The sequence below is a fragment of the Antedon bifida genome, chromosome 4 (genome assembly GCF_963402885.1).
Source record: "Antedon bifida chromosome 4, ecAntBifi1.1, whole genome shotgun sequence".
NCBI classification, from domain to species: domain Eukaryota; kingdom Metazoa; phylum Echinodermata; class Crinoidea; order Comatulida; family Antedonidae; genus Antedon; species Antedon bifida.
The window spans coordinates 30,955,665-30,983,251 of record NC_136229.1 but is presented as its reverse complement, the minus strand read 5'-3'; the positions used below and the strand labels follow the sequence as shown (position 1 = coordinate 30,983,251).

The 27,587-nt window shown below is 30.5% G+C and overlaps 1 protein-coding gene across 6 annotated transcripts in view; it reads right to left on the bottom strand.

Moving 5' to 3' along the window:
* The window catches only part of LOC144841543 (uncharacterized), a 60,054-nt gene that overhangs the window by 15,945 nt on the left and 16,522 nt on the right, over window positions 1-27,587 (bottom strand). For 4 of the 6 annotated variants that reach the window (XM_078697927.1, XM_078697926.1, XM_078697928.1 and 1 more), the window contains exons 3-8: window positions 24,026-24,326; window positions 19,660-19,802; window positions 17,160-17,302; window positions 12,473-12,682; window positions 8,655-8,720; window positions 3,529-3,612 (exon numbers count right to left, since the gene is read on the bottom strand). In XM_078697927.1, coding sequence (XP_078554053.1) covers window positions 3,529-3,612; window positions 8,655-8,720; window positions 12,473-12,682; window positions 17,160-17,302; window positions 19,660-19,802; window positions 24,026-24,326 — 947 coding nt within the window. The remainder of the gene's footprint in view (window positions 1-3,528; window positions 3,613-8,654; window positions 8,721-12,472; window positions 12,683-17,159; window positions 17,303-19,659; window positions 19,803-24,025; window positions 24,327-27,587) is intronic. The other 2 variants (XM_078697930.1, XM_078697932.1) reach the window with 2 other exon arrangements.

Here is a 27,587-nt window from a genome sequence, read left to right as displayed (position 1 = left end):
TATTGCTTGGCTTCTGTCCCATTTTCGCAAACTGTACCATTTAAAGATGGTTGTAGTTTCTTGGAGGCAAATTGAAACAACTACAGAAAATTAACAGCAAATCGCGTATATACGCAAGCACAACAGTTACTATGTTTTTTATCGTCATGTTTAATAATTCATATACTGTATAAATTAATTTTTCTATCATAAAAATAAGACCTAGGGAAATATTTATTAAAATTAAAACCTTAATTTTCAAGGACCATGATGAGTAGAAAAACCTCTCCCGATTGATTAGAAATGTTGAGATTAGAAATATCGCTCCAGATATACAGTTTAATAAATTACAACTGCAAAGTCTGTTTTTATTTTTTTGCAACAGTTTTTTTGTATGTGTATGTTATGTATACACCAATCAATTCAAGTTCTAAATTTGTACAAACATACATGTTACAATACAAGTAAACTACAACTATTCACCATGCTTCAATGCAGACATATTTAATTCTGTCACAACAAAAGAAAGCAAAAGAAATATTTTAAATAATTCTTCTGTGGTTTTGTGACAACAGAATTAATATCTAAAAAGGTAAACATATTTCAACCACCAAAGCCAAACATTAAAAACAATTTTAAAAGAAAAAGAAATATGAAGACATAAAACAGGAAGTAACAAATTATATAAACTATCATAAAACATAAATAAATAAAAATATAGCTTTATGAAAAGAAAATGTTAAAAACTAATGCAACTATAAAATTAATGTTTTATAAAGGTGTCTGAGAATGATGCATGCATTTTTTGAGTAGAACGTAAGCTCTACAGGTGGGTAATAATACTTTACATATATGCATAATGAAATGGGTTAATTTTGTTGTACTTGTAAGGAAAGTATCTCATAAACATATAGCATAAAATAAATACGTTTTAACATTGAAATTGTATTATGATATATAGTGGGTAAAGAACGCAAGGACATTAAGGCAACATATCAACACAAAGTGCTGTAAGAAAATAACCATCACAATAGAAACATAACTTAAACAGCAAAACGATAGTGCCTTAGATGCAAGCAGAGCACAATTCATCTGTTGAGTTGCTTGTGGCAGACTTTAATACAGTACATTGATATTTTTAAATAAAAGTTAAAACTTTTCTCAAAGAAAGGTTTGGAAAAACAAACCAGGAAATGCCTAAGTTTGCACATTTATAATATCATGTTTTGGTGATGAGGACGGACTTTCAAGAATATGAACTTGTTAAGCTATCAAAAGTACTTAATGTAAGTACAGTATATCACCCATCCAAGGAACAGTTACCACTCAGTTGCCTCTTATAACACATTTTCTATATTACATTATATAGACTTGCAATGATGAAGGGCTAGTGTTGCCCGAAAGCTCTGCTACTTTTTCTGGCTGTTTTACTTTATCTTTTGATTAGCTTTTAGCTTTTGTATCTCCATTGAAATCCAGCCACTGCATTGTCATTATTTTCAGTAATTTGCCCTTGGATTTATATATTACACGATAATAATAATAAGCGAAATCTATAATATTAATAGTGGGACTACATCAGAATATGGCAAAATAACTGATCAGAAAAATCAACAAATGGCACTTATGCCGTGTTAGATTAAATATTATAAACCATGATTTTAAAATAAATATTAGTACTGATTTATGTAATTGTTAATATTAAACAGAACCCAGATTAGAATATAAACACAACTGAATGCTAGTTTAATAAAAAAAATGATTAAATACAAAATAATATCAAGGCTTAATTATTAGTATAATTTTTATATGATAAATATTCATTTTCTTTATTAACTATTTTTATCAAAAATGAACAAAAACTCAGATTAAATAGAATTGAATAGTTAATTTGACAAATGATAAATAATAATTACATACATATATAGAGTGTAAATGTGGATCAGATCATTTCTAAGCCTTTTATACCACCTATGACAACAAGTACAAAAATGATGATACATTTGAATTAAAAAAAATTATAGAAAATATTCTCCTACCATTTAATATAATTAAAACTATATAATTTCACCGGCGATACCACTTTCTTGGAGAGGAGTTCAGAACAAATTGTTCTATTTTCGGTTTTAATGTCGTTTCTGGTTAATTGTAGGCCAAGATGATCCATTCCGAATGATATTTTGTGTGTTTCATGTGTGATATGAATGATCATATTATTAATGCTGTTAACAGCTTATTTGACTCAAATCCAAATCTAACCATTACCATCAAGAACAACATGTCTAGGTGTATTAATATTGTTGATTTGAGTCTAACTCAATTCCCTGTCTTAGCCTATGTAATATAAAGAGCTGAACTTAAATCAATCTTTTGCATTGTTCATTTAAGAGGAAAGAACCGGTTTTGTCAAATTAAAAAAAACAATGTACCAAATACATTTGTTTTTAACATTTTATATTAAAGGGAGAAGTTGACACACAGCACCACTAACCTTCTCTCAACCTTTAACAATGTTAATTTGTAACCTAATAGAAGTATGAAAATGGATCATGCAGTATAATACATATGATACATATGCGTAATATTCTAAAAGCATAACTATAAATAATCTATTTAGGTGTACTAAATAGGTGAAAGCACTATTGACAGATGGTGTTAAACATGTATACTATAATACTTTAGAAAGATAAAAGTTTTTTTTTTTGCAAACAAAAACAAATTAGAATGCCTCAATTTAAAACATTGTCAACCAGAGACCACTTAAAGAAGTATGAAATGCTAACCAATAAAGTTCAAATTTTGTTTTTGTTTGTCAAAAAAAAGGAATGTTATTTGTTATCACAACATTAGCGACCTTTCAATTATACATAGCGTGTCGCGCAACTGTGTAGATATTGAGTCAATGTAATCATGTGCATCCTAATGTTTTTGAGTGTGCTCATATATTTCTGAGTGTGTTGATATGTTTCTGAGTGTGTTGATATGTTTCTGAGTGTGTTCATATGTTTCTGAGTGTTTCAATATGTTTCTGAGTGTGTTCATATGTTTCTGAGTGTCTTCATATGTTTCTGAGTGTGTTGATATGTTTCTGAGTGTCTTCATATGTTTCTGAGTGTGTTGATATGTTTCTGAGTGTGTTCATATGTTTCTAAGTGTGTTCATATGTTAATGAGTATGCTCATATATTTCTGAGTGTGTTCATATGTTTCTGAGTGTACTTATGTTTCTGAGTGTGTTCATGTTTCTGAGTGTCTTCATATGTTTTTGAGTGTGTTGATATGTTTCTGAGTGTTTCGATATGTTTCTGAGTGTGTTCATATGTTTCTGAGTGTGTTCATATGTTTCTGAGTGTGTTCATATGTTTCTGAGTGTGTTTATATATTTCTTTGTGTGCTCATGTTTCTGAGTGTGTGCAGAATGACCTTTTGACTCAACAGCTACGTAGTTGCACGTTGCTCTTATTAACCAGACGAAAGTGTTCCAATATAATAAATAACATTTATAAAGCGCAAGAGACAAAGGTTTCATATATTTGTAAATCTGACAAACCTGTCGGGTGTTCGCCCTCCACGATAGTGGAATTCCCCTTCGCTTGCTGTTCTTGGACGAACTATACTGCTAATCCTCATAAGACTAAATAAAGACATCATTAATTACATTAACATTTAAGATTATATATATTGAATGATAGTGATATGACATCATCGTGTCCATATATATTGGCACATCAAATTTGATAGTGTAGACAGAACTGTTTTTTTATTTAACTTTCAATTATTATTAAAAAGATAATAAGGATGAACATTTTTTTTATTACTAGATTAGAAACTGAATGAACAAATGTGGGCATGGATATACTTGAATATTGTATTGACATGAAAATGATTTTGTGACTGCAGATATACCAAATACATAAGGTAAGTGTCTAATTTAATAAAGATGAGAGAATTTGTGAGAATGTGAAAAAGCCGCCCCAACCGAGATTGAAACACAGAGCTTCTGCTTGATATGCAGTGGGATTCGATTGGATAGCGACTCTTTAACACTCTCGGAGATACTGTTTGCCCTCAACCTTTACTCAGGGAAAATTTTCATTTAAAAATTTTGTTTAGCAATATTGCTAATCAAACTGATTTTTAAGTCAAGAAACATAGTTTTGTATTGTATTTTTTGCTACACAATTTTCAAAATGTGTAGCAATAAGGTTGTTTTGTATAGCTTTTTGCTACGCTACACTGGCGAAAATGTTCCTTGTTACTCAGTATATGAATTCACAAATCAGGATCTCCGAAGAGATAATTATATATTTACAGGCATTAGAATAAATTATAATCGAATATATAAATATATTTCTGTTGTATGTAATGCATGTAAAAACATCTGTAGGTCTGCTCCCCAATTATGTTGTGATAGCTTCAGTGACTAGTACCATAGTATAATATGGTATCTTTGAAGCTGCCACAAACAGTATTGGTTTGCAAGTATGTGCAGACATTTTTTTCTTTCTATTTCTTTTCGAAACAAGGTGCAACCAACCGTGAAATCTAATACAAATAGTGATGCACACAATTATTAAACAAAATATTTATAAAAATTCAAACTACAAAAGTGAAATATATAGTAACCATAACAATATAGGTGATATAATTATTGGAAACAAAATATTATTAAAAAAAAAAAATTATTTATATAATAATATTTTAATCTACTGGTTTGTTGTTAATGATCTTGTTAGGGCCTGTTCAGACTTTTTGGAGTTAGGGTTTTGTAAATTATAAATTGCATACTGTAGGGCCCCCTCCGCATAGCCGCATGGGATTTTATGAAAATGAAAAAATATGAAGATATCATAAAATGGAAGCACACTGTTGTACTGTATATTCATAATAATAAAATAAGGTGAAATAAATTATCTGATTAAATACTCCAAGGTCAGGAAGAATGACAGTATGAAATACTATAGTGTTTTTAAAGTTTAGCAAAGATCAGAGTATCACAGCAATTACAATACAAGTTTACAATACAAATTTGCAAATTACATACATATTTATGTACAATCGACAACAGAAAATTGTGTTGAAAAGTTCAGTTTAATTAAAAAAAGATTAAAATATGATAATTTAAATAAAATCTCCATAGAATAATTAAAAAAAAAAATACCTGAAAAATATACATGAAAGAAAAAAAACCAGTTTGTTTATTGAATTGTATTACATACTAAACACATTTCTAATACGGAAATCCAATTTACAATTTGATTAAGCACAAATCCACATTACATTAGATTTTCTGTAGATAACTGTTCAATAGGAAGGGAGTGCCGAGAGTAGAGAAACCACTATCACCAGGAATGGGGTGTCTCCCAAATCAAACTTCCATTATTTTACTATTTTCTTGAAACAAAGTGAAACAAAATACTGACACTAAACTTTTAGCACAAAAAAAAAACAGTTGCAAACCTCCCAACTCTTCCGATAATAGCGATAATCTCCAGATATTTCATGTCATTTCCTGCTAAAATACAACATTTTCCGTCTTTGGTACGCCATGAAATATACCGATGTTTCTGTTATGCCAATATCTTTCTATTTTTTAATAGCGCCATAATATAGTTTGGGGTTGTTTTCTAAATATTATAGCACATCCTCTATAGTTTTAACATGCATTCAAGGGAGGTTTGTGGTTGGCCACTAGAAAAACGGAGAGCCAACATTTTTGCAACTTAATCTAGCTATACTAGTTTTAAAGGTCTTTCACCTGCACTGGTTTAAGTTTAGATTCGCATCAGATTGTGACGTACATTTCCGTTTTCATGACGCGCCACGTGCATATTCAGTAGAGTAGAGTAAAAATAACATGATTTTAAGTATTAAATCCAAATAATTTTCACGCACACACTAAGAATATTTAATTTTTACTTTATTTTGCATTTAAATCTTAGGCTAAATTTGTGTCTATAGTTTTGAGACAAAGGCATTTTCACTACTGCATCTCAAAAAACACAATACAATTCTATAATAATAATATAGTAAAAGCCTATTTTACTTTTGATCATTGCTAATAAAACCGTTAATTCTTATGTGGCTTATATTCTACAATAAAATAAATCTTTGCAATAATATAATCATTGTTATGAGCTAAATCTACTCAATTTGTGGAACCTGCAAAATATGAAATTTAATGGTAGGTCTTAATGTATACTATTAATAATAATTTAAAGTTTAATTAGAAAAGATCTCTTAAAAAGATCTACTGGAAAAACTCCAGGAAGTCAATGAGTTTAAAGATATAAAGCGGCAATACAGATCTTTGTTATCAGCGCAAACTCATTGGTCAGAATTAGCATGTGTTCTGTCAATGTGAAATGTGTTTAGAACATATTGTGTAAATATGTATTGTGCTGCATGGTGCAACTATAATCAGGGTACCTTGTGATCTCTTCAGGAAATGCTACAATAAGTCAAAGATGCTATCCGGGTTGAATGCCATTCTGAGATGAGAGCGTGTCTTCATTTATAGCCAGTACAGTTTATTTTGTATTTTACAAAAAAATGTTGTTTATAATTTATATGTAATTTTACTTTCTATGGACCATATTCCGAAATAAAAGATTGAATGAATGAATATCATAATAGACACATTTTTATGGATGAACCTGATCAATTTCTCAACACAACACGTGAAAATGAGGGGCTTAATACATGGGCAGCAACACATTATTATCGACTATATATCAATTCTAAAATCCTAAACCTTGCAATAAATCTGGCAATGAAACATTTGGCCATCAACATTTCAAGAAATCTGTTTTCTTTGTCTGAAATTGTGACATATTATCAAATTGTTGAGCCAACATATGTATAAGACAAATCATTCATGATGCACATCATTTACGGTTTTTCTACCATAAACCGAGGTTTAGAATTCGGAGTTGTTGACCTCTGAGAACAGCCGTTTTTTTAATAGAGTGTAATTAAATAAATGGATATGTTGCCTAATTTAACGATGCGTGATACTAGGCTTCGGGCGCGCATCGCTCACTTCTTGTTGCCTTTTGACTGGCCATATTTTAGATTAGACAATTTTAAATTAACTTTCTCACATTCAAGAGACTTAATGTCAGCAAAAAAGAAATTTGTGTAAATTATTTCTGAATGTTTAATATGTTAACATTTTCTTTTTGTTTATTTGCAATATTTCATTAATATAATAATAATAACTTTTAAAATTATGAATAAAATTTCAATAAAACAATCATTTTCATCATACCCTTCTTTATCACTTAATAGCCATATGTTTTTTTGCATTAGTTTAAATTAGTTTACACACAGATGTACGTTCCAACCCTTGTGATTTCTTTAGGAGCCTCCCAATTTTTTTCTCAATCTTCCTAATACTAACAAAATCTCCCAAAATTTTGGATTAAAGCTCTGTCTACACTATCAAAAGTGTGATGTTCCCAGATATGGTAGTGATATGCTTAAAAACGGTAGTACTATGACATCATCATGTCCATATATGGGCACATCACATTTGTTTTGTCACATAAAGTTTGATAGTGTAGACAGACATTAAGAAAAACAATTTTTAAACCCACGTTTACTGTCTGAATTCTGTTTTTAGAAGGTTATTTCTGTATTTAATACATAATTACATCCGATTAGTTTTTACTGTAAAATTTGTGATGCACTTCTGGTAACCATTGATGTGCTGCGATGTATTTAAAATGCTTAAAATCCGACACGTTAAATCAACAATGTTGTTTTATGTATGTATTTTTCATTAAATAAATATGTCATACAATTGAATTGGCTGATTCCGCCTAGATAAAACATGCACATACGCTATGTTGACTTTAAATCACTGAATGAATGATACCTATATTTTGTGCTTCTAGTATTTGACATCATACTTATCTAAAATATTTCAGTATTACAAAACAATTAAGAACACACTATGCACTGAAAAAAAATGCTTTTAAAATCATAAATCCATCCGTGTAATCGTGCTTTTATCTAAAAATCCTAAGATCAAATACACACAAGAATTAATATAAGGAAATGAATAGTACTTTATGAATCGATCTATTTTGTTAGTTGAGCTACAGTGTCGTGAGTTTTATATACTTGCGGTGATATGAAACAAACACACAGACTTCAAAGACTTCAATGGGAATGTAAAATGAATATAAATTTAAGAGTAAATAAAATGCGAACAACATTATACCATGCTATAAATATAATATTTTTTTAAAGAAACCCTGCATAAAGGTATATAAAATAATTATGATAAGAGAATGAAGGAAAGTCACGTTTTAAATTCCCATTGAAGTCAATACTTTTTTTAGATGGTGTTAGAAACCATACCAAAATCAATCTACTGCAGTTGCTGCAGTACATCGTGTTTACTGCAGAAGTTAACATTTATTATTTAGTCCAAAATCAAGTGGTTGAAGCTTTAAAGGCAAAACTGAATATAATGCAAAGTGAAAAATAGCTTATGAATTGTCAGTGAATCAAGACTTTCACAAAAATTTTCTACAAAATAATTTTGGTTGGTCAAAATCTCTGAAAATTTTAGATTATTTGTTTGCACTAATAAATAAAAACTACTGTATATTTACTGCAGTAACTGTAATAGATGAGTTTGACATGGCAATTAACAGACGATACTACCTTAGTTTCCCCCAGCGAGTTCTAAGATGACCCTCGCCTTCGCTCCTTGTCCGTTCTCTGAAGGTGCTTTTAATACAACACGGAAACAATTAACAAACAACAGAGAAAAAGTCCTCACTAAATTTAAACGCACACCAAATCCGAATTTTTGGAAAGAAAAACTCCATCCAAGGTTTGTTCGAATCTGATGTAAATCATTCATAACAGCAAAACATTTCTTAAAAATGTTGCTGTTAAGTAATCACTTTAACTACAACAATATAAACCAATTTGTCTAACGTTCATCTAAAAAAATTATTTATAAAATAAAAAAAACAATGTAAAAATGTAAAAAAAAATGGTACAGTACATAGATATCCCGAAATAACCCTTTAATACGGTATTCTGTCACGTTTGTTATGGTAGCTGTCAGTCAAACATGTTAGTTTGTGCAGATACCATTGACCTGTTATGTATCCATTGATTTCAATCTTTAAAGGCCTTACTCAGGCCAGATGATTACTGACATTCAAAGAGTTTAATGGCCAGGTGCGGGCAAAATATTTACATTGATTATACATTCCAATAATTATCTATAGTTTCCCAAACGTTTCATAATTTTCTGGATTTTATTTGTGTTACACAATTTTGTTGTAAATAAGCAGTTTCTCATCAGTGGAGGGATAGTTCAAATTACAGAATAAAATCCATTCTTTAATTAATTAAATTCTGAAAAATGTCTATCTGGTTTTTATAGAAGAATTTTGCAAAATTCTGTATGATCATTTTAAGAGAATTTTTATTGCACATATTTGATTTATGTACAATAACCAGATAGTATTTTAACAAAAATTCATGCATGTACCTGACCATTAAATCAATGTAACACAGAATTATATATAATAATGTTATATTTTTTACAATTTCTGTATGTTTGAATTGGGTAGTTAATAATGGGTCATAAACTATAGTAGTATGTTTTTCACTACTAAACATGGAATTTAATAATAAAAATTATCCTTTAAAAAAATCATTGTTTAAAATACTACCAAAACAACTTTCAATTTAAATTTTCATACAAATAAACTATTGTCTATTGCTTCATGCAATTCTTCTTAAAAATAACCAAATTGATTATAAATGTATCATTTTACAACTCTGTGACATTATGTGATATTTTAAAGAATTATCTTACAGTGAAAATCAATGTTTAAGAAAACAACAATATTATTCATTGTAATGTTAACAAAACAATGTATCAAGAATTGATGTATTGTCCTGACAAGACAAGATACTATCAAGTCCAGTAGGATTAATTTTCTGAATGTTTTAAGCAAGACAAAGCAAATAGATTAAACACTAGACAAACTCATCAATTATAAATGTCATTTCAGATTAACTATCATTAATCTATCAGAAATAAGACAATAACAACATATCTTCTTCAAGAGTGAAGATGAAATTTAACTTTTTAAAACATACAGTATTTACTCCCTATAATATCTTATTCCTTTCTTCTTTTCTTTTCATCCCATCTATATTTACAGTACTTCCATTTCATTTCATTTCCTTCTCTTTCTCTTTTACTTCCTTTCTTTCTTTATAATCTTGTTTTCTCATCTCAAGTTATCATTTTCTCACACAAGTTTTCCACTATTTTATTTTCATTCTTCTCTTTCCTTTATTCTTTTTTCCTTTCATTTTTCTGTACATCTCTTAAATTTTCCTTTCTCTCATCTCTACATTCATCTTTCCTTTTCTTCCTTAACTTTTTTTTAAGTTTTCATTTTTTCCTTCCTATTTCTCTTTTCACTATACTCTTTCTTTATCTTCGTACTTTTCTGTAATTTTCCTTCTTCTCATCTCTGCCTTCATTTGGTTCTCTCTTAACTTTTAACTAACTCTCTGCTTTTCTTAAAACTTATCTTTTATTTTCTTCCTTGAATCATTCCCTTTATTTTCTACAATCCTTATTTATCTATAATTTTTTAATTTCTTCAACTTTCTAATTCTTTGTTCCTTTCCTCTTTCTTTATATGATTCATATTTTCTTTTTCATCATCCTTTTTTTATATTTCCTACCCTTACCACTAATGTGTCAAATATTCAACAAAATTCAATTCACTCTTGTAAATAACCCTTTTGTAAAAAAGAACTAAAAAACTACAGTATTATTGAATATCCTCAGTTTTTTTTAATAACAAAGAATAAGCAAAATGGTATGGTTGACCAAACGCAAAGCACATTCAGGGAGATAGCAACATTCATACATTAGCAAAGTAGCACACATAGCTGCTCAACAAACAACATTCAACAGTCATTTTAATGTCACCTATGTGTAGTATCCATATCTTTGTTACGATGCTCTAGAGAAAGGGGTTGGATTTACCCAGCCTAGCATATTATTAGTTTTAAGCCAAGCATCCTGATAATCACTTGTTTAATAAGTTCATCAATGCTCAGCTGACATTTAAACAGCAACATTAGCTATTTAATGTACTATTTTAGAATGTTGCAACCCACATTATTTAGTAATTTGTATCTAAGCCCATGCCATCCTAACACCTTCATTGACATGGTACTAGCAGTAAAGGAGATGTTGAGAGTTATACTACATTGAACTTAGTTCTCACTTAAAGGCAATGTAATCAACAGGGGAACAGCAAGTAATTTGACCAATCACGGCACAATGAATCACCCAAACTGGTTCTTGTGATTGGCCAACTCAATTGTGTTTTCATTCAAAGATTGGTGTATTATTGTTTACTTGTTGGCTATTTTGTTTAATTGTTGGTGAATAATTTGCTTGTTTATTTAGATTTCTTGTTTTTAATTGATTTATTTTTACCTTGTCTTGGTTTTTAATTAAATAAATTATTAATTTGTAATCGAAGTTAATAATTGGTAAATAAGTTCTCAATTTTGCAATAATAAAAAGGAAAATTTGTATTAATTTAGAAAGGAATAGAGATACAGTATTAACAAAATAGAATATAATGATTTTATAATATTCAATAATTCAGTAGAATGTCAATTAGTAGTAACATTTAATTGAAAAGAATTGAAGATGACATTTGAGGTAGCCATCTTCACAATAGGCAAGTCTTTTTTAATGAAACTGAAGGACTTCATATTATGTTTTACTTCACCGACATTGTGGAAACTCACTTCCGACCGGTTTAGAAAATTACCGGGAGATATTTTCTCCCGTAGTTGAAAAGATTGATTAGTGAGCGCATTAAACGGTTCATAACACCACTTCTTGGATTAAATCTTGAACAACAGACTTTTCTGTGAATTAGTATTAATGAGATCTTGTGTAAAAGGTTACTTCATTTAACGTTAGCTCAATGCATGTGGAAATGCATTGCTGCAAGCAATTTATGATAGTCTGTTTGAAACGTTGAAAGTGAACACAAAAAAAAATTAATGTTTAAAAATGTTTGAATTTTCTTCACGTAACATGTATGTAGTAAGAAAAAGATCCAAAAAAAAATTAATATTAGATATGGTTCCGTTAATCGTACTAATAACTAATTTAAATTTAAAATTGTAAATATAGAAAATAAAGTACTACATCTATACCTAAATTACTTTATGGGAACACATTTAAAAGATTAGAGACTCACAACGTTTCTAAAGATAGTATTTACAGAGACATACTATTATAAGAAAATAAATGTTGTCCCTTCAAATAAAGACCATTAAGAAATATTTTAGTGGTTTCTTAATGATTTCGGTCTTTAATTAGAATCTTCAGTTTAAGATTCAAATAATAATAATCTTTCTCTCTTTCTTTACGCATTAAATTTATTATAATAAATGTATACATTGCTTACCTTGATGGGCTGTGTGGAACGTGTTCTTCCCAATTTTGCGATTCTTCACGGTCACTGTTCAAATGTGATTGTGTGATGTGAGCAGGCATACTGTCACACCGATTCCGTCTAGAGGGTCCTGTTGGTCTGCGGTGAGATTTGTTATCGTTTGAATTGTTGCTATGACTGCGTGGTCGCATTTCCTCCAGCTGGTTTATTGATTGCATGGCACTATAAGATTAAGGAAAAAAATCAACTTAGAATGGTAGTATTAATAAAAGACTGTGTGAAAAGGCATCAGTTTTGCATGCCGTATTGTGTCTTTAGAAAAGATACTGCCTCATCTTTCAGACTGAATGTAAAAGTTGGTTCTCACTTGGAACGCAATGCAAGGATATAGGTACAACACAAGTGAGTTGGTCAATAACAAGCAACAGTTCGTATGGTCATCGTGTTGTGATTGGTCAAATTACTTGTGTTGCGCTTACATCCTATAGTAGGATCAAGCTTTAATAAGACTTGGTCTTGCATACAAATGGAACATGTAAATGACAAATTTCAACAACTAATTTAAATAATTCTAATATAGCAGAAATGTCGTCTACACATCATTCTCCCTTCACAATGTATTTTCAAAGGGTTTTGTAATATTACAAAACACTTTCTCAATTGCTTACTGGGTACAAATAATAAAATATTTTGGCAACAAAACTATGTCCTTGCTATGATATTATACAGCATATTACACAATTTAGCTCACATGGCTTAAACCCCCTTGGGAACAATGGAATGTCTGGGTTTAATAGGTACCACATTGCTTCTCAGAAAAACAAAGGCAAACATTGACACTGAAGATGAAATTTTCTTTAAAAAATATGAAAATATTATAACTGTTGGTTGTGGAAAAAAAAAGTAAGGACTATAATGGTGATGAAATGATGGAAATAGACAAAGATTAGATGATGATTTTCAAGTCAATTCTATTTTATTCTCATAAGAATAAGATACATCATTATGTAATAACCTGGGAGTTTTTTTTAAAGTAGAATGCACTTATTCTGGAGAAACTTAAATAAGTCCAGAGGGCTTTAAGGCTAGTTCCACCAGAAAAAAAGAATTCAAAAAGTATATATAATAAATGTTTCATAAGTAGTCAATAAATAAATGAATAAATTAAAAAAAAAGAAGAAAAATTTAAATGACAGATGATGATAATGAAAATATGAAATTAAGTTCTGAACTCAACCTGATGTCTATTCTTTTGAATTATAATTTTCCCGACTGTGACACCACATAGTTTTTGCTATAGGTTTCTGTCTAAAAATAGTTTTGTTTTTCAGTATGTATATAACAAATCTGTATTTAACAGAAGCTTCATTCAATCTGTTTTTTATATTTTATGCAATATTTTCCAGCAGTTTCAGCTGAAATGTTCTCATAAAAGTGCTTACTATTTTGATGAAAATGATGATGGTAATTACTTTGAAGAGAAAAAAATTCCATAGGATGAATAGAACAATGAGCGTTAATGACATCGCAACGACAGTGTTTTTTTTATAACATCCGCAGTTTGCTTGCGGCTAAAACCGTATTTGAATTAATTAACATTATCTGAAATCTGTAGATAAATTACTCCACAGAGAAATATCTCTATGAGCAATTCAGGAATTGTACTTGTTTTGCTAGTATAGAAAGGACAAATTCACAGTTGATATCTGACAGATTAAAACTCATAATGAAAGCTTTATTAGATAATAATACTTTGGGGATATCTATGGTAGATTTATGACTGACCCAACAATCATAAATCATATAATTTACAATTAATAACATAAAAATAATGTATGAAATTGAAAAGTTATAGAATCTATACACATTTTATCTGCTGCAAAAGATGTTGGAATCATGCCAAATACAGTTATAACTTTGTTTCTGTAGTTCTCTACAATACACATACACTGCTTATAGAATCATCACATAAAGTAATGCACAATACTGTTTCTATGGTATAGAATAGACTGTGTCATTTAGAGGCAGAAAGTGACACGAAGGAACACAGGGGAGATGAAAGTTGCTGTATGCATACATTTGGTCAACTGTGCTTTGAGTTACCGCACAAAGGACACTAAGGCCGCGTTTCTGCAGCAAAAAAATAACCGATAAACATCAACAGATAATTGACCTACTGTAATATAGCTATATATTTAGCTAAAACGATAGTTTTAAAGAAAGCGATTTAGCTTAACTTAGAGCATGACGATGATTACTAATTCATAATAACAATTAAAATATTTTAGTAATTGAAAGTTGTTGTATAATAGTAGTATAACTGATGAATAGAAAATGAAAAATAGTTTTTCTGTTAATTAAATTATAAATTGTACAGAAATATATTGAAATTTGATGGAAAACATTAAATATTTGGCCTAGATGATATGATGAAATATGAAATTGAAGATTTTCTCAATCATTGAGGCATTAGTTTAGATCTAGAAAGTTATCATTGGTTTTAAATCAAAACAAGACTTTTATAATGCAAAAGCAATGATAGCCATTGATTGTAAAACGTTTTCATGTTGCAGGGAAAACATCAACCAGAATCTATGAAAGCTATGCTATCCATTTGGTTTTAATACAAACCATTAAAACAAATATCAGAATCTGATATTACCTACATACAGTGTTTCAGTAAACATACAGCTGCCAACTGTACTAGATATATAAACATTCTAAGTGCTTCCCAAATGCATTTAGAAACTGAGCACATGACAGCTTTTTAAACATTTCTTGTTTTTATTTTGGTCAAAGTTAAGGCTTAATTTTATAAATAGATTCCTTTCATTTTATTGGATGATCAGTGGTCACATGATGAAAAACAAGTGCCCTATTCTACGCTCGGGAGTGTATTTTTGTCAGCGGGAGACCGAAACTACTCTAACTCTGGTTGTTTAACTAATCGCCTCATGAAAATAGAATTTCATCTTTCACCTCTTGAAATTACTTGTACCATTCCACTCTAACATATTCATTATGTGTATATTATCACACATTATTTTATAAATAAGTTTAGCACTACAAATCCTACTAGGAGACCATTTTGTCTCAACAGACAAACTCTACAAATTTGGAATTAAGTTCATACTTGTGAATGCTGTAAGTTTCACTTCACTGGACCTAGTTGTAGGTTTAACTCTAGTTAGCACTGGCACTCCTCTTGGTTGTGTTTATAATGTAAAAATAGCACCACAGTGTATACTAGACTATGAACCGGTCACATTTAAAATGTTCAATAACATACTCAACATGTGATAATGATTAGTTTAAAGAGGTGTCAGTACAAGAATAGGAGGCATGTTGTGGTTTGTTTGCTAACTGAATGAATACATTGGAAACACCCACTGTGGTGTGGACAGCATCCCATTGAGACTGGGTCAACTAAGTGTACACAAACAAGCTTGAGGTCGATGACCTCAGCGAAATGATGAACATTACGAATAATATGTAACATAGGTAGGCATTGTGAACATGCTAATAAGATTAAATGATTTTATAATACAATTATAATTTTTCATGATTACAAAAGGTCAAGAAAAATTTTCTTATTCAGAATTTGACATTTTTTTCCCAACACTAAAATTTTGTTCTTATATTTTGGTTTGTTGGTTGAATATCGACAAACTAAAAATAATGATCACTAACTGACGATTGCAACCATTCAAATTTGATAGTAATGTTGATGATTTATTTCATCTGTCCTACATAATATGACCAGAATACAACAATTATAATTATTAACAGCAATTATGATATTTTCTTAAGTCATGCGGCTCCAAGCCTGAGGAATGGAACATGACACTATTTTGCTTTTCATAATACAGTAGACTTCATCAATGTATGGAACTGACCTTTGCTATGATCCAGACAAAATTAAGGTCAAAGTATTGACCATTAGGATGTTATTATTGCAGTATGCATAAAGTGCTTGACATCCCAATGGGGTCATCAGACTATACTGGTCAACAATACATGTACTGAAGTGTAAGTGTTGATTGGACATTCAACAATTTAATTAATATAGTACCTAAAAACATAGCATCCTTGAGATGATGATGAAAGGTAATTTATATTTATTATGGGAACACACACATCAAGAAATTAGGAATACACTAGAGTGTAGAGAGAATGCAGAAGGATACAGGCAAGACATTAGGAATGGAATTGATTGTCAATGTGTTCAGAACAATGGATAGTTTCCTTTATTCATTTATTTCAGAATCAGTCCATGAATAGATAAAATCATATTTTGATAAATATTATTCAAATTAAATTTATTTTAAAAATAGTTGTCTGTGAAAAACAATCTATTTCCCTGGCTAGTAGTAGATAATAATCAATCAATTCTAAGTGAATCTGAATCAGAGATGGGACTAGCTGAAAGGTGAACAAAAGGCAAATCTTCCATAAAGAGAAAGGCCCTAAATCCATAGAGAGAACCCCAAATCCATATGGAGGGAGGGCCCAGTTGGCCTGTCCTCCAACCCCCACCAAGACAACTGTCATTTTCAAAAATATTTTATCGTATTAAGTTCAGCACTTTATTTAACCAATTTTATGTTCTGCTGCATTCTCCTTTAGTATCTTGGATCCACCCTTGTTGAATTTCCATATCCCTGCAACACATAGTAAAACACTGTCTGTTTTTACTTACTTTAGAGTGGCTTCATGGATGTTTTGAGCAATTACCGTGTCATCAACTTGCATCCAGAGCTCTCCAGAACCAGTCGGTGCTTGACGTCCTACTTCCATGAAAAAGAAGCAGTCAGAATGACCACATCGGCGAATGGTAGACAACTGTATTAATAAAAAAAAAGATTCATTGATTGTAATACAGAAAAATGAAATATTCATTGATTGTAGGGTAGACTATGTTGCAGCCTAACAAACCCACTAAGACTCAATGCACAGCTGTATGGCTACATGCTATGCATGCTAAATTTGACACAATTCACAAACACATAGAATTGTTAGCAAAATGTTGAAATTGAAATTTACAATTAAAAGAGAAGTTTTAAAATTCTCTCTTTAATCCATAGAATATAACATATCAGTAGTAAAATAATGAATTAAACACAATTGTTGAAGAAAAAATTGTGATTATGATGCAATGGGAAGAGGTTCAGTAGGACTTTAGGATTTCCATGACTAAGCAGGGCATAAGTTTAAGTCAACCGGTATAGCAATGGCACAGTGCAACTGTTTTGCTATACAGAAACTACTGCTCAGCATGGAGATATACATCCATGTGAACAGTAGTTATAAAACAGTAAGTTTAAATACATGATAACAGTTCATGTTCAATATCCATAAAAGAAAACACTGCAGTTCAAACAATAACCAAGGAAAACAAAAACGTTAACAATCTTTGTAAAAAAAAGGTACAGACAAACTCCTGGTAGGATGTTTGTTTTAACTTATATGAGTACTGTAGTCTGTTGCCATCAGCTTTTTTCTGAGTGAAAACAGGTGTGCAGTACAGGTATGGCACTGAGTTTACACACTAGCAAACTGTGATCTGGATTTTATGAAACATTTGGCTATTGTAATTGTTTTCATTTATTGATCTGTTGTATCAAAAATTTGTATTTTTGAATTGCAAATAATATTGGAAACAAAAGTCTTGAAATAAAAAAATGCAGGACCTGTTTCTGCTGACTGATTGACATAATGACAAGAAAAATGTGAAAATGAGGATACATTTTGATCTTCGTAAAAAATCAATAAAAATGGTTTAAACAAGATTTTTTGTTTGGTATTATATTTTCAATAGAGACAGGGCCTTAGATTAAAACTTCATTTGGCAAGACAAACGAGGAGTAAATCTCCTTGTAAAGATCTAAACAAAAAGATCATGAAAGTCATTAAAATGAAAATCATTAGTCCGGAAAGTCATACACTGTTTGTTGCCAAAGCTGAACAAAAAATAGTGACACGACCACAAAAACATCTTTCATCAAAGTGGTCATTAATTGGAGGTAGCTGAATTGTATACTTTTATACATTGCTCACATAGGCTGTAATTGAATAAAATGTATGGTGCAATAACCGTTTAATAACTTGCATAATTAATTTCCATCTCACCATTTCCAGTTATGTGTTTCAAATGCAATCATACACTTGGATAACTCACATTTGTTCAAGTTAAATATCACATATACTCAAATAACTCACATCTAAAATTAATTTACAGTATATACGTTATTGTTGAAAATTGACAAGTGAAAATTATTAGCACAAATACTCGGATAACTCACAATCCAAAATTAATTTACAGTATAGAATATTATGATGCATGTTAATATTTGTTTAACAATTTTGATCAACTTTTTAAATAATGTATCAAAGGAAAGTTTTTCAAATCTGTGATTGATTGACAATTTTTATTAATTCTATTTTTGTAAAGGAAACAATTTGTAGTATTTCACTTTCATCATGCAGATTCAATTAACTTTTCTAATATAAGAATTATATGTACTAATACAAGCACTGTAGGCATTCACACACAGGACCAACAGCTTTATGTCCCATCCGAAGGACGAGACAATGAGAGTAAAGCATCTGCCTATATAATCAATATGATACACAGGTTCGAACCCATGCCTATCACATAATAGTCTGATTCTCTCACTCTCTCCGGTCTATACAACACCAGATGCAATATTCCAAGACTGTCTCCCATCCAAGAATGCAACTTGGCCCAACGTTGCTTAACTCTGGTGATCTGACGAGAACGAACCGGTGTTTCAACGCATTATGGCCGTAACATTAGATCGGATGTACCTCTGAAACGCATCATACAGTAGTTAGGGGAAAAATGACTGTGGTAATGTTACAAAACAAACTATTTGATAATATACCACATAAAACTCCTATAAAATAGGAAAGGAAGCCTTTTGCCATTTTCCCCTGGACTGACAAAGTTACTGTACATCAGAGTCTTATTGGATTACAGTATAAAAGAGCTACAGTAGCCCTACTTCAGGTCTCTGATATGATTCGGATCAGCTTAAAACATCTAATGTACACCAAATCTAGAGTGTGTGAATACAGTATAATACATAAAAATTATTTATTATCACGTCAAATCAAACCAATTAATCTTCAATATGACATTCGTTTGCAATGTTTAATGATTAACAATGGATTCTTACAGGAAACTCTAAATCTCCATCTCCGTCACTTAACATCTTCACTAAATGAACTGTCTTGCTTGTTAAACATAGCTGGTAGTTTCCGATCCGATTTTGACTCGAACCAATGCCTTTGGAATTCAACCGCACCTGCCAAATATGCTCTAGGATTAAAATTAAATGAAAATAACAGTTAAAAAGTTTTAGTTGAAACTAAACATTTTTTTGCTACATCGTTTAACTGTAAAATGAACAAATTGTGATTTGCTTTTGGAATTCAACCAAACTTCCCAAATGTTCTTGTTGAAGATCAAAATACAAAATAATACAATAGTTTCAAAATGTGAATGTAAAAAATGAAAAAAAGATTAAATTGATATTATATATTAATTGTCAAATGTTTATAATTTTTTAATTGTTCTGCCATTTGTTGTGCTGCTCTAAAACATTAACAGTATAATGTGGCCTTTTAATTTTATTTATAAATATATTTCTATTGTTTTCTGTTTTTTTGTTGTTGTTGTATTGTTTCCTCTATAAATAAAAGTGTGTTAATATTGTAAATCACCATTTCATATTACCCAACCCCACTTAAAGCTAACCCTCAAATGACTGTTTAAGAATGATAGGCCCAGCGTCCAAGCCGCACAGAAGCACAGGAATAACCCACTAGTACCATCCCTCTGATAAACACAGATTGCCTCTGGAACTTTTGACAGTAAGGCTACATAATATATTTTCTTACACATGAAGTCATAAAAGTGCCTAACATTAATATAGCACACAATCCAATACTGTATGTTATTGAAACCTGCACAAATTGGTTTTTATCAGATACAGTTATAGCTTATCTCTATGTTCATAATTGAACAGAGTCAACCTAGATTGTATATAACCTTTCAGTCTCCATAGCCAGAATGGATGTATGCTAAGTTTCTTAACTCTATTCTTATCCAATGGTCAAGATACTAAGATACTGTAATTCTTGGTGATTTCAGTAAGAGAATACAAACATAATTTCTAGTACTCTGATGGCAAAAAGCACGCTGTGATATTTAGCTAGAACAATAAAACGTAAGTGGTAACTATTGCAATATATCTATCCAAAGTTTACCTACTTTAGACTCGTGAAATTATTCACCATGGATGAAAAACACTTGTCGACGTGCATCATCATTTAACCTTTTACTTGAAATGTTAATTAAAATGTTAGAAAAGTAAATCTCATTGCTGATACGATTCTAAATTGTGTTCATTATGAATAAAGTTGACAGTGGCAAACACAATGTTTACATCTGACCTACATTTAAGATACAGTAAACAAAAGTGTTGGAATCTACTACTTCTACTTTACTGTACTTTACTTATAAAAAGTCAAAACATCTACACGGTAATTACTAAAATAATTTGACTCATTTTCTGTATGTACCACAATTTTTGAAAAATGTGTTAAGTAAAATTAAAGATTTTAGATTATTTATACTATAATCACATACCGCCAAAGAGACAACATCCACAAACACGTACAATTATAGTCATGGAAAAAGTATGTGAAGGAAATGCACATTTAATTTAAGATGGTTGTGAATTGAAGTCCGCTTATGATATAATTGCAATCTTCTTAAACCTAGTGGGGAAATCGTGATACTTGAATCAAAATACGCTCACACATTTCCAAAGTAATTGATATAATTGAAATTGAACAAGTGAAAGCAATTCAACCAGAAATATTGATTGCTTTCATATAGAGGGAGAGCCAAAAATGTCTTGATTTTTTTTTAAATACCTACTGTACAGTAACTGTGTTAATACTGTAAATGAAATGCTAATTAAAGAAAATTAAAATAACTTATAAATTATTTTATTTGCCATGATGACGGATATCCTCTGTATAGATACATACCTACTGTACAGTACCTGTATTTCTATGATGAGACAAAATAACCTACTATACTATACTAATTAACTGATGAATGATTAAATAACACCCACAAGAGACAGAGCCCTTTGCAAAATTAACACGTACAGCATAATAATACGGACGTTGGTCTTAAAACAATGACACCTACTGGTTCATTCATTTTCACCTGGTGTAATTTACCAGTGTGACGTTAGCACGTACAGTATCTCTCAGCTGTTTTAAGATCAAATTGGCACACACTGACTTATGTACATAAAGCAGGGTACCTATAATACTGTACACTACATAGTCTTACATGGCCTTTAATGTGTTGTGGGTCTTTTTTAGGAATAAAATCAAACCAAAGTTAATATTGGACTTGGATAATTTACATGAAAATTATTCAACCCAAAAGGTGCAGGCTTTTTACACTAGAGGTGCACTTAAGTGTATCTTATAATACCAAGGTGTGTGCTTAGACCTGAGTGTGGGCTTAATGTGGGCTTACACTGGGATGCGAATAAACTAAAGTAAATTTCTGCATTCGTATTTCTTTCAACGTATGTATGTGCATGTTGCGTTTACGCGGATAAAAACCTAACTCGTCAAAAGTGACGAGTTCAAATCTTACTTAAATACAGTTTTGTATTTTTTATCATTGACTAATAATAGCCAGTGTCGTATACCGATTTGTTATTTTAAGTATTTTGTCTACAGTAAGATCTCATAAAATATTTTTTTTATTCCTATATTCTCTAAAAACATGTTTTGCAATTTCCTCTGATAAAATCGTTTGATAATCACAATATAATTAATTACTATAGTTCTCAAATTCATTCTATCAAAACACTTGAAGAACATTTAAAGATTTGTTTTTCTTCAAGATCCATACACTGGCTGTGACGCAAATATTGTCTAATTTGCGTTGAATGCTTTAATACATTGAAACTTGCTTTCTTTATCTAAGAATAGAGTATTTTATTATCATTTAATGAATGAGAGAGAATGTATTAAATCTTCCTGAGTCAAGAAGATGTCTTTGTGTAACACGTTCATCTTCGCAACCTTGAAAAAATGTAAAATGTACTTCATCCTGAGGTTATGATAAAACGTGTAGGTGGTAGTTAATATACACATCATTAATTTCATTCTACTGTCAATATGCTTGCATTGTGAATCATATTTTCATTATGTATCAGAAAGGATGTGTTCTAAATTGTCATTGGCTATGATAATAGATTATGACAGTGATTAGTTCCATTAGGTTTATGACAGTAGGTTGTTTACAATCAGTAATTTCCTTCTCTACACACTGTAAATTGTATTAATTTTAATGTGTTTGATAATGTTATCATTGGCTATAATATTGATAGATTATTACTTTAGAAATTGATATTCATACCACATACTGTAGGTTTATGACCGTACTGTAGGTGGTTTACAAAAATTATTAATTTCCTTCTAGTAACTGTACATTGTGAATATTTCATTTTTTAGAGAATTTTTTTGTTTTATCATTGGCTTATATATTAATAATGATAGGTTATTTACCTACAGTATAAAGTGAAATTTGTACCCTATATAGGCTTATTAAAGAAAGTTTTTATACAATTACAATGTTGTCATTCTATACTAACTGTATTTCGAATATTTCATTCTATTACTAGATTGTATGTGTTTGATAATGTTATCATTGGCTAATAATGATGATAGATTATTACATGCAACGGACATTAGTTACCCCATTAGGTTTATGGCAGTTAGGTTGTATACAATCATTAATTTCCTTACAGTACTATACCGTACCTTGTCTGTTATTGTGAATATTTGATATTAATAAAGAATTTATGCTTGATAATGTTATCATTGGGTAATAATGACAGATTATTACATGGAAAAGATATTAGTACGTCTCATTATGTTTATGGCGGTAGGTTGTATACAATCAATCATTTTGTATATACGATATGTGTTGTGAATATTTTATAAATAGAATTATAAAAAATTGACGTGGATGATAATTGCACCAAAAGTGGCATTGTACTGTACAATGTTATAGAAACAAATCAGGAAGGTATAGTTTTGTAGAGGGTTTTGGTAGTCCGCCCCAGACTTCCCCCCTTGACGGCCTCATCCAGCTTTGTACGCATGGCCCTCTGGTCAGACAAATAACGGCACCACCACTGGCTTTACCTAGTAATTGGTTGATTTCTATTTGATATACAGTAACATTGTAAAGTACAATAAAACAAAATAAACCAGTCATAACAATAACATTCATGACGAAAGTACAAAATAGGTGGCGTTGTTGTATTTCAAAAGCAATAGTATAAAAAAATATTAGAAAATGTTTTTTTTTTCGTACATGAAAAAAAGTATTAAACGATCGTTTAATAGTATGTACTATTGCACGCCATGTGACTCACAATCGTCCAATCAAATGACAGGAATTTATTTAGGTGTTATATAAAACAAAATAATAAATACCAAACGCTGGAACACTCTTGTTATATTCTCTATTTGGCTGCAATTGTATAAGAGCTTCCAGCCACTCCTCCTGTACTTGTTCATTTTCCAGCACAATACAGAAGCAGTCGTTACGAGTATATAGCGCCAACACATGCTTATGCTTTGCGTCGTGTTTCTTGTTGATGTTAAAGCAACAATTTAGTTGTATTGCTCGTTTTGAGGTAGAGCCAGATAGAAATTTCTTCTCGGAGTCATAGTATTCTAGAGTGGATATTCCAGTTGAACCACATCTAAGTACAAAGAACTTTCTTTTCATAGTCTGTGAAGAAATAAATACAATTTATTTTTTAGCTATGGTATGTACATTTTCAACTATTCTGCCACAACTGCTACAAAAAAATACTGTACAGTACAAATTAAATATACTGTAATACTCAACAAATCTTGCAAATATCTATTATTTAATTCTCAACATGTCACGTCTTACTTGGAGATATTAAACTGTTTATAAATTGTTTTTCCAACTTGATTTACCATTGACATCTACTACATTCATTTGTTCAGAGTTAATTATGCTACAGTAAGTGTATTGTTATCTTTAATCATTGTGGATTACCAATTTAACTGTCTGTCCTAACACGAAGACAGTACATTCATTCAGCCACCTGCTGCCTATACTTTGATTCAGAGACCACAGCACATATGTTCAGTATGAAGCCATATTTCAGATAAGGCTCTGTTCAGACAGAGTTACACTGTACAGTTTGTATAGTGTGTGAAATATTAGTGGAACAAAAACTTTCATACTGTACGCTTTCATTTACAGTGATAGCAGTAATGATTAGTATATAAAAGTCGTGGATCAAACAATACACAAGTCATGTCACCAACATTATCACATTGATCCTTGCTTACTGTACCATCAAATTATTTTTTCAATTGGCAACATTTACATTACAATAAATTGTATAGTTAATGTTAATTAAGGATACATCTATTTTGATATCCTTAAAATACAAAATGACTGTTTTTTGTTTTACACAGTTCGATGCCTGAATATAGACTGACATGTTTTAATGGGATTAGTCAAATGTAAGCTGTTGATGTAATTTAGAATTCTATCAAATCAGCAACACCAATTACTGAACCTGGGTCCCCTAAAAAAACAGGTGCTTCTAGTTCTACAGTCACTATACATTTATTCTGACCATGATATGATTTAGAACAAAGGAAAGCAATACACAAAATCCTATAAAACTTAAAGTGCACAACTTTCGATAATTTGCTTTATTTTGATTTATTGGCAGGCAAGTGCAAAATTAATAAAACTAACTTGCTAATTGTGCAATATGCTTTTTACTGCTGTACTAATATGACCCTCAATAATACATTTCACTATATTTTCATAGCTAAAATTAAATTGAAATAAGTCCATTAATTAGTCTATGACTACATTTTTTTTAAATAGTTAAAGGGTCAAACAAATTTACCACAAAATACCACAATAAAAATAATATTAAATTAATTTGAAACAGACATATTAAAATCTAATGTTGGTTTTATTTAAAGGAAAGAAAATAATAGAGGTTACTTTATTAGAGGTTTCACAACATTAGGCGCTATATAAATCCAGGATATTATTATTATTTTGAAAGATGGAACAGTCCCTTAGATTACCCAACCAGGATAGTGTAAAAGTGTACTTTTTATTATTGTAAGCTGATGTCTTGTAATCCACCTCCTTCTTTAGAGGGATGAATAAAGATTATACTAATTGATATATACTGAACTTAACATGCCCATAGATCTTTTGAAATACAATTTTCAAAATCTAGGGGAGGGGGTGGGGCAGGTGGCTAGGCCACCCCCTTGATGCCTAGCTCTTTAGTATTCACTGTATAAATAATCCATAACTTAATCACCATATCATTTATAATTGTATAGCCAATAGTAAAAATATGGTGTACTACTAGTAGTGAAATCTAATAAATCTTTGCAAGTGAAAGTAATCTCTTGATAGAAAAGTAACATTTTTTTTCAAGGCCAAAATGAAAAGACAAATTACCTAGAAAAAAGCATAATTTACATGTAAACTGAGGGATGTCAGGGTATTAGAAAGGTATAAAATTAATGATGTTTAGCCTTCAGGACCATTTTTTCCTAAGGCCTAATAAAACAAATATAAATCAAGTATAAATGTGAAAAGTAAATGTGAAAAGTAAATGTTGTGATGTCATACTATATAAATGGATGTTACATCAAGATTTTTTTTTTTGCATATTAACAGAATAATTGTATTTATGGCATTTAATCCTGCCCAATTTATACTTGTAAAAAAATGTTTATCAATGGGTCATCATTAACGAAAAATGTTGATACAGACTTTAAGGCAGGAATAATGGTCAATCAAATAACTGTTATTTTGCATAAAATTTAGATAGCGATAACCGGTTAAGTAGCGTTCCAACACCAAATCGAGAAGGACAATCAACCACTTTTTAAATTTGTTCGGTTTTTGCTGCCAGAATATTGGGGTTCATTTATTCACAAGGTTATATTGTTGTAGCAGTGGTGCTGGTAATGTAGTCTATATGAGTGCTAGCTTTACCTGGATAAACTGACAATAGCCTTTTTCCTCAAAAGAGCGAGATAGAACTAAAAAAGTAGACATTTTCATTTAACACCCCTCTACAAAAATAGTATAGTCCAGAAAAAGATCATTTACTTTTCAGGTAAAAATCATATTTTCACTTATAAAACAAGACATTGCAAGACATGACATCAAGTAAAAATTACCCTATGACTAGTAAATTAAAATGTCATTGTCATTCTTATGTCAAAATACTCATAAAGTATCAATTTTAAGCCTGCTAGTAAAGAATAGTTTGCCAAGGCCTAATATATCCTAAACATATAGCACATAAATTAAAGTTTAAAAGCACTGCTAGGGGATGTCAAGCTACCTGAAGTGTAATAAATACAATTTTAAGCCATGTGAGCATATTGTAAGGCAATAAAAGCACATTACAGATGGATCTTTAAAGCCTCTGAAAGCTTCAGAGGATACAACCCCAGATAAAGGTCACAAAAGCATTATATTAGCAATGTTTCTATTAGGGTCATGTTTCTTCTGCAAAAGAATAACCGATTATTAATCGTGTGAATAAATTAACACTACTAATTTGGCAGCAGAAACAGGACAAATTTTCAATAACCAGTTATTAAATGGCAGCCTGAAAATAATGGTTAAAAACAATCAATCAATTGTGTTAGAACACCATTTAACCAGTTATTACAACAACTGTTATTTGATTGACTGCCACTGACCTTCAGTCAACTACTGTCACATCAGAGCTTTTTGATATTTTGGGTATTTTAAATGTTTTCATCAACAACCACCCACCCAACTACTACAACTACTGATTTAAATGGTAATTTGGAAGCAGAAATGCAGTCGATATGAAAATAATATTTTTGTTTGACGATATGCCGCAGAAAGTATGCCGTATAGTACCGTTTCTCTACTGTATATAATTTGTTTTTTCTTTAATTATTGCATGACTGTGTAACACATTTCTGA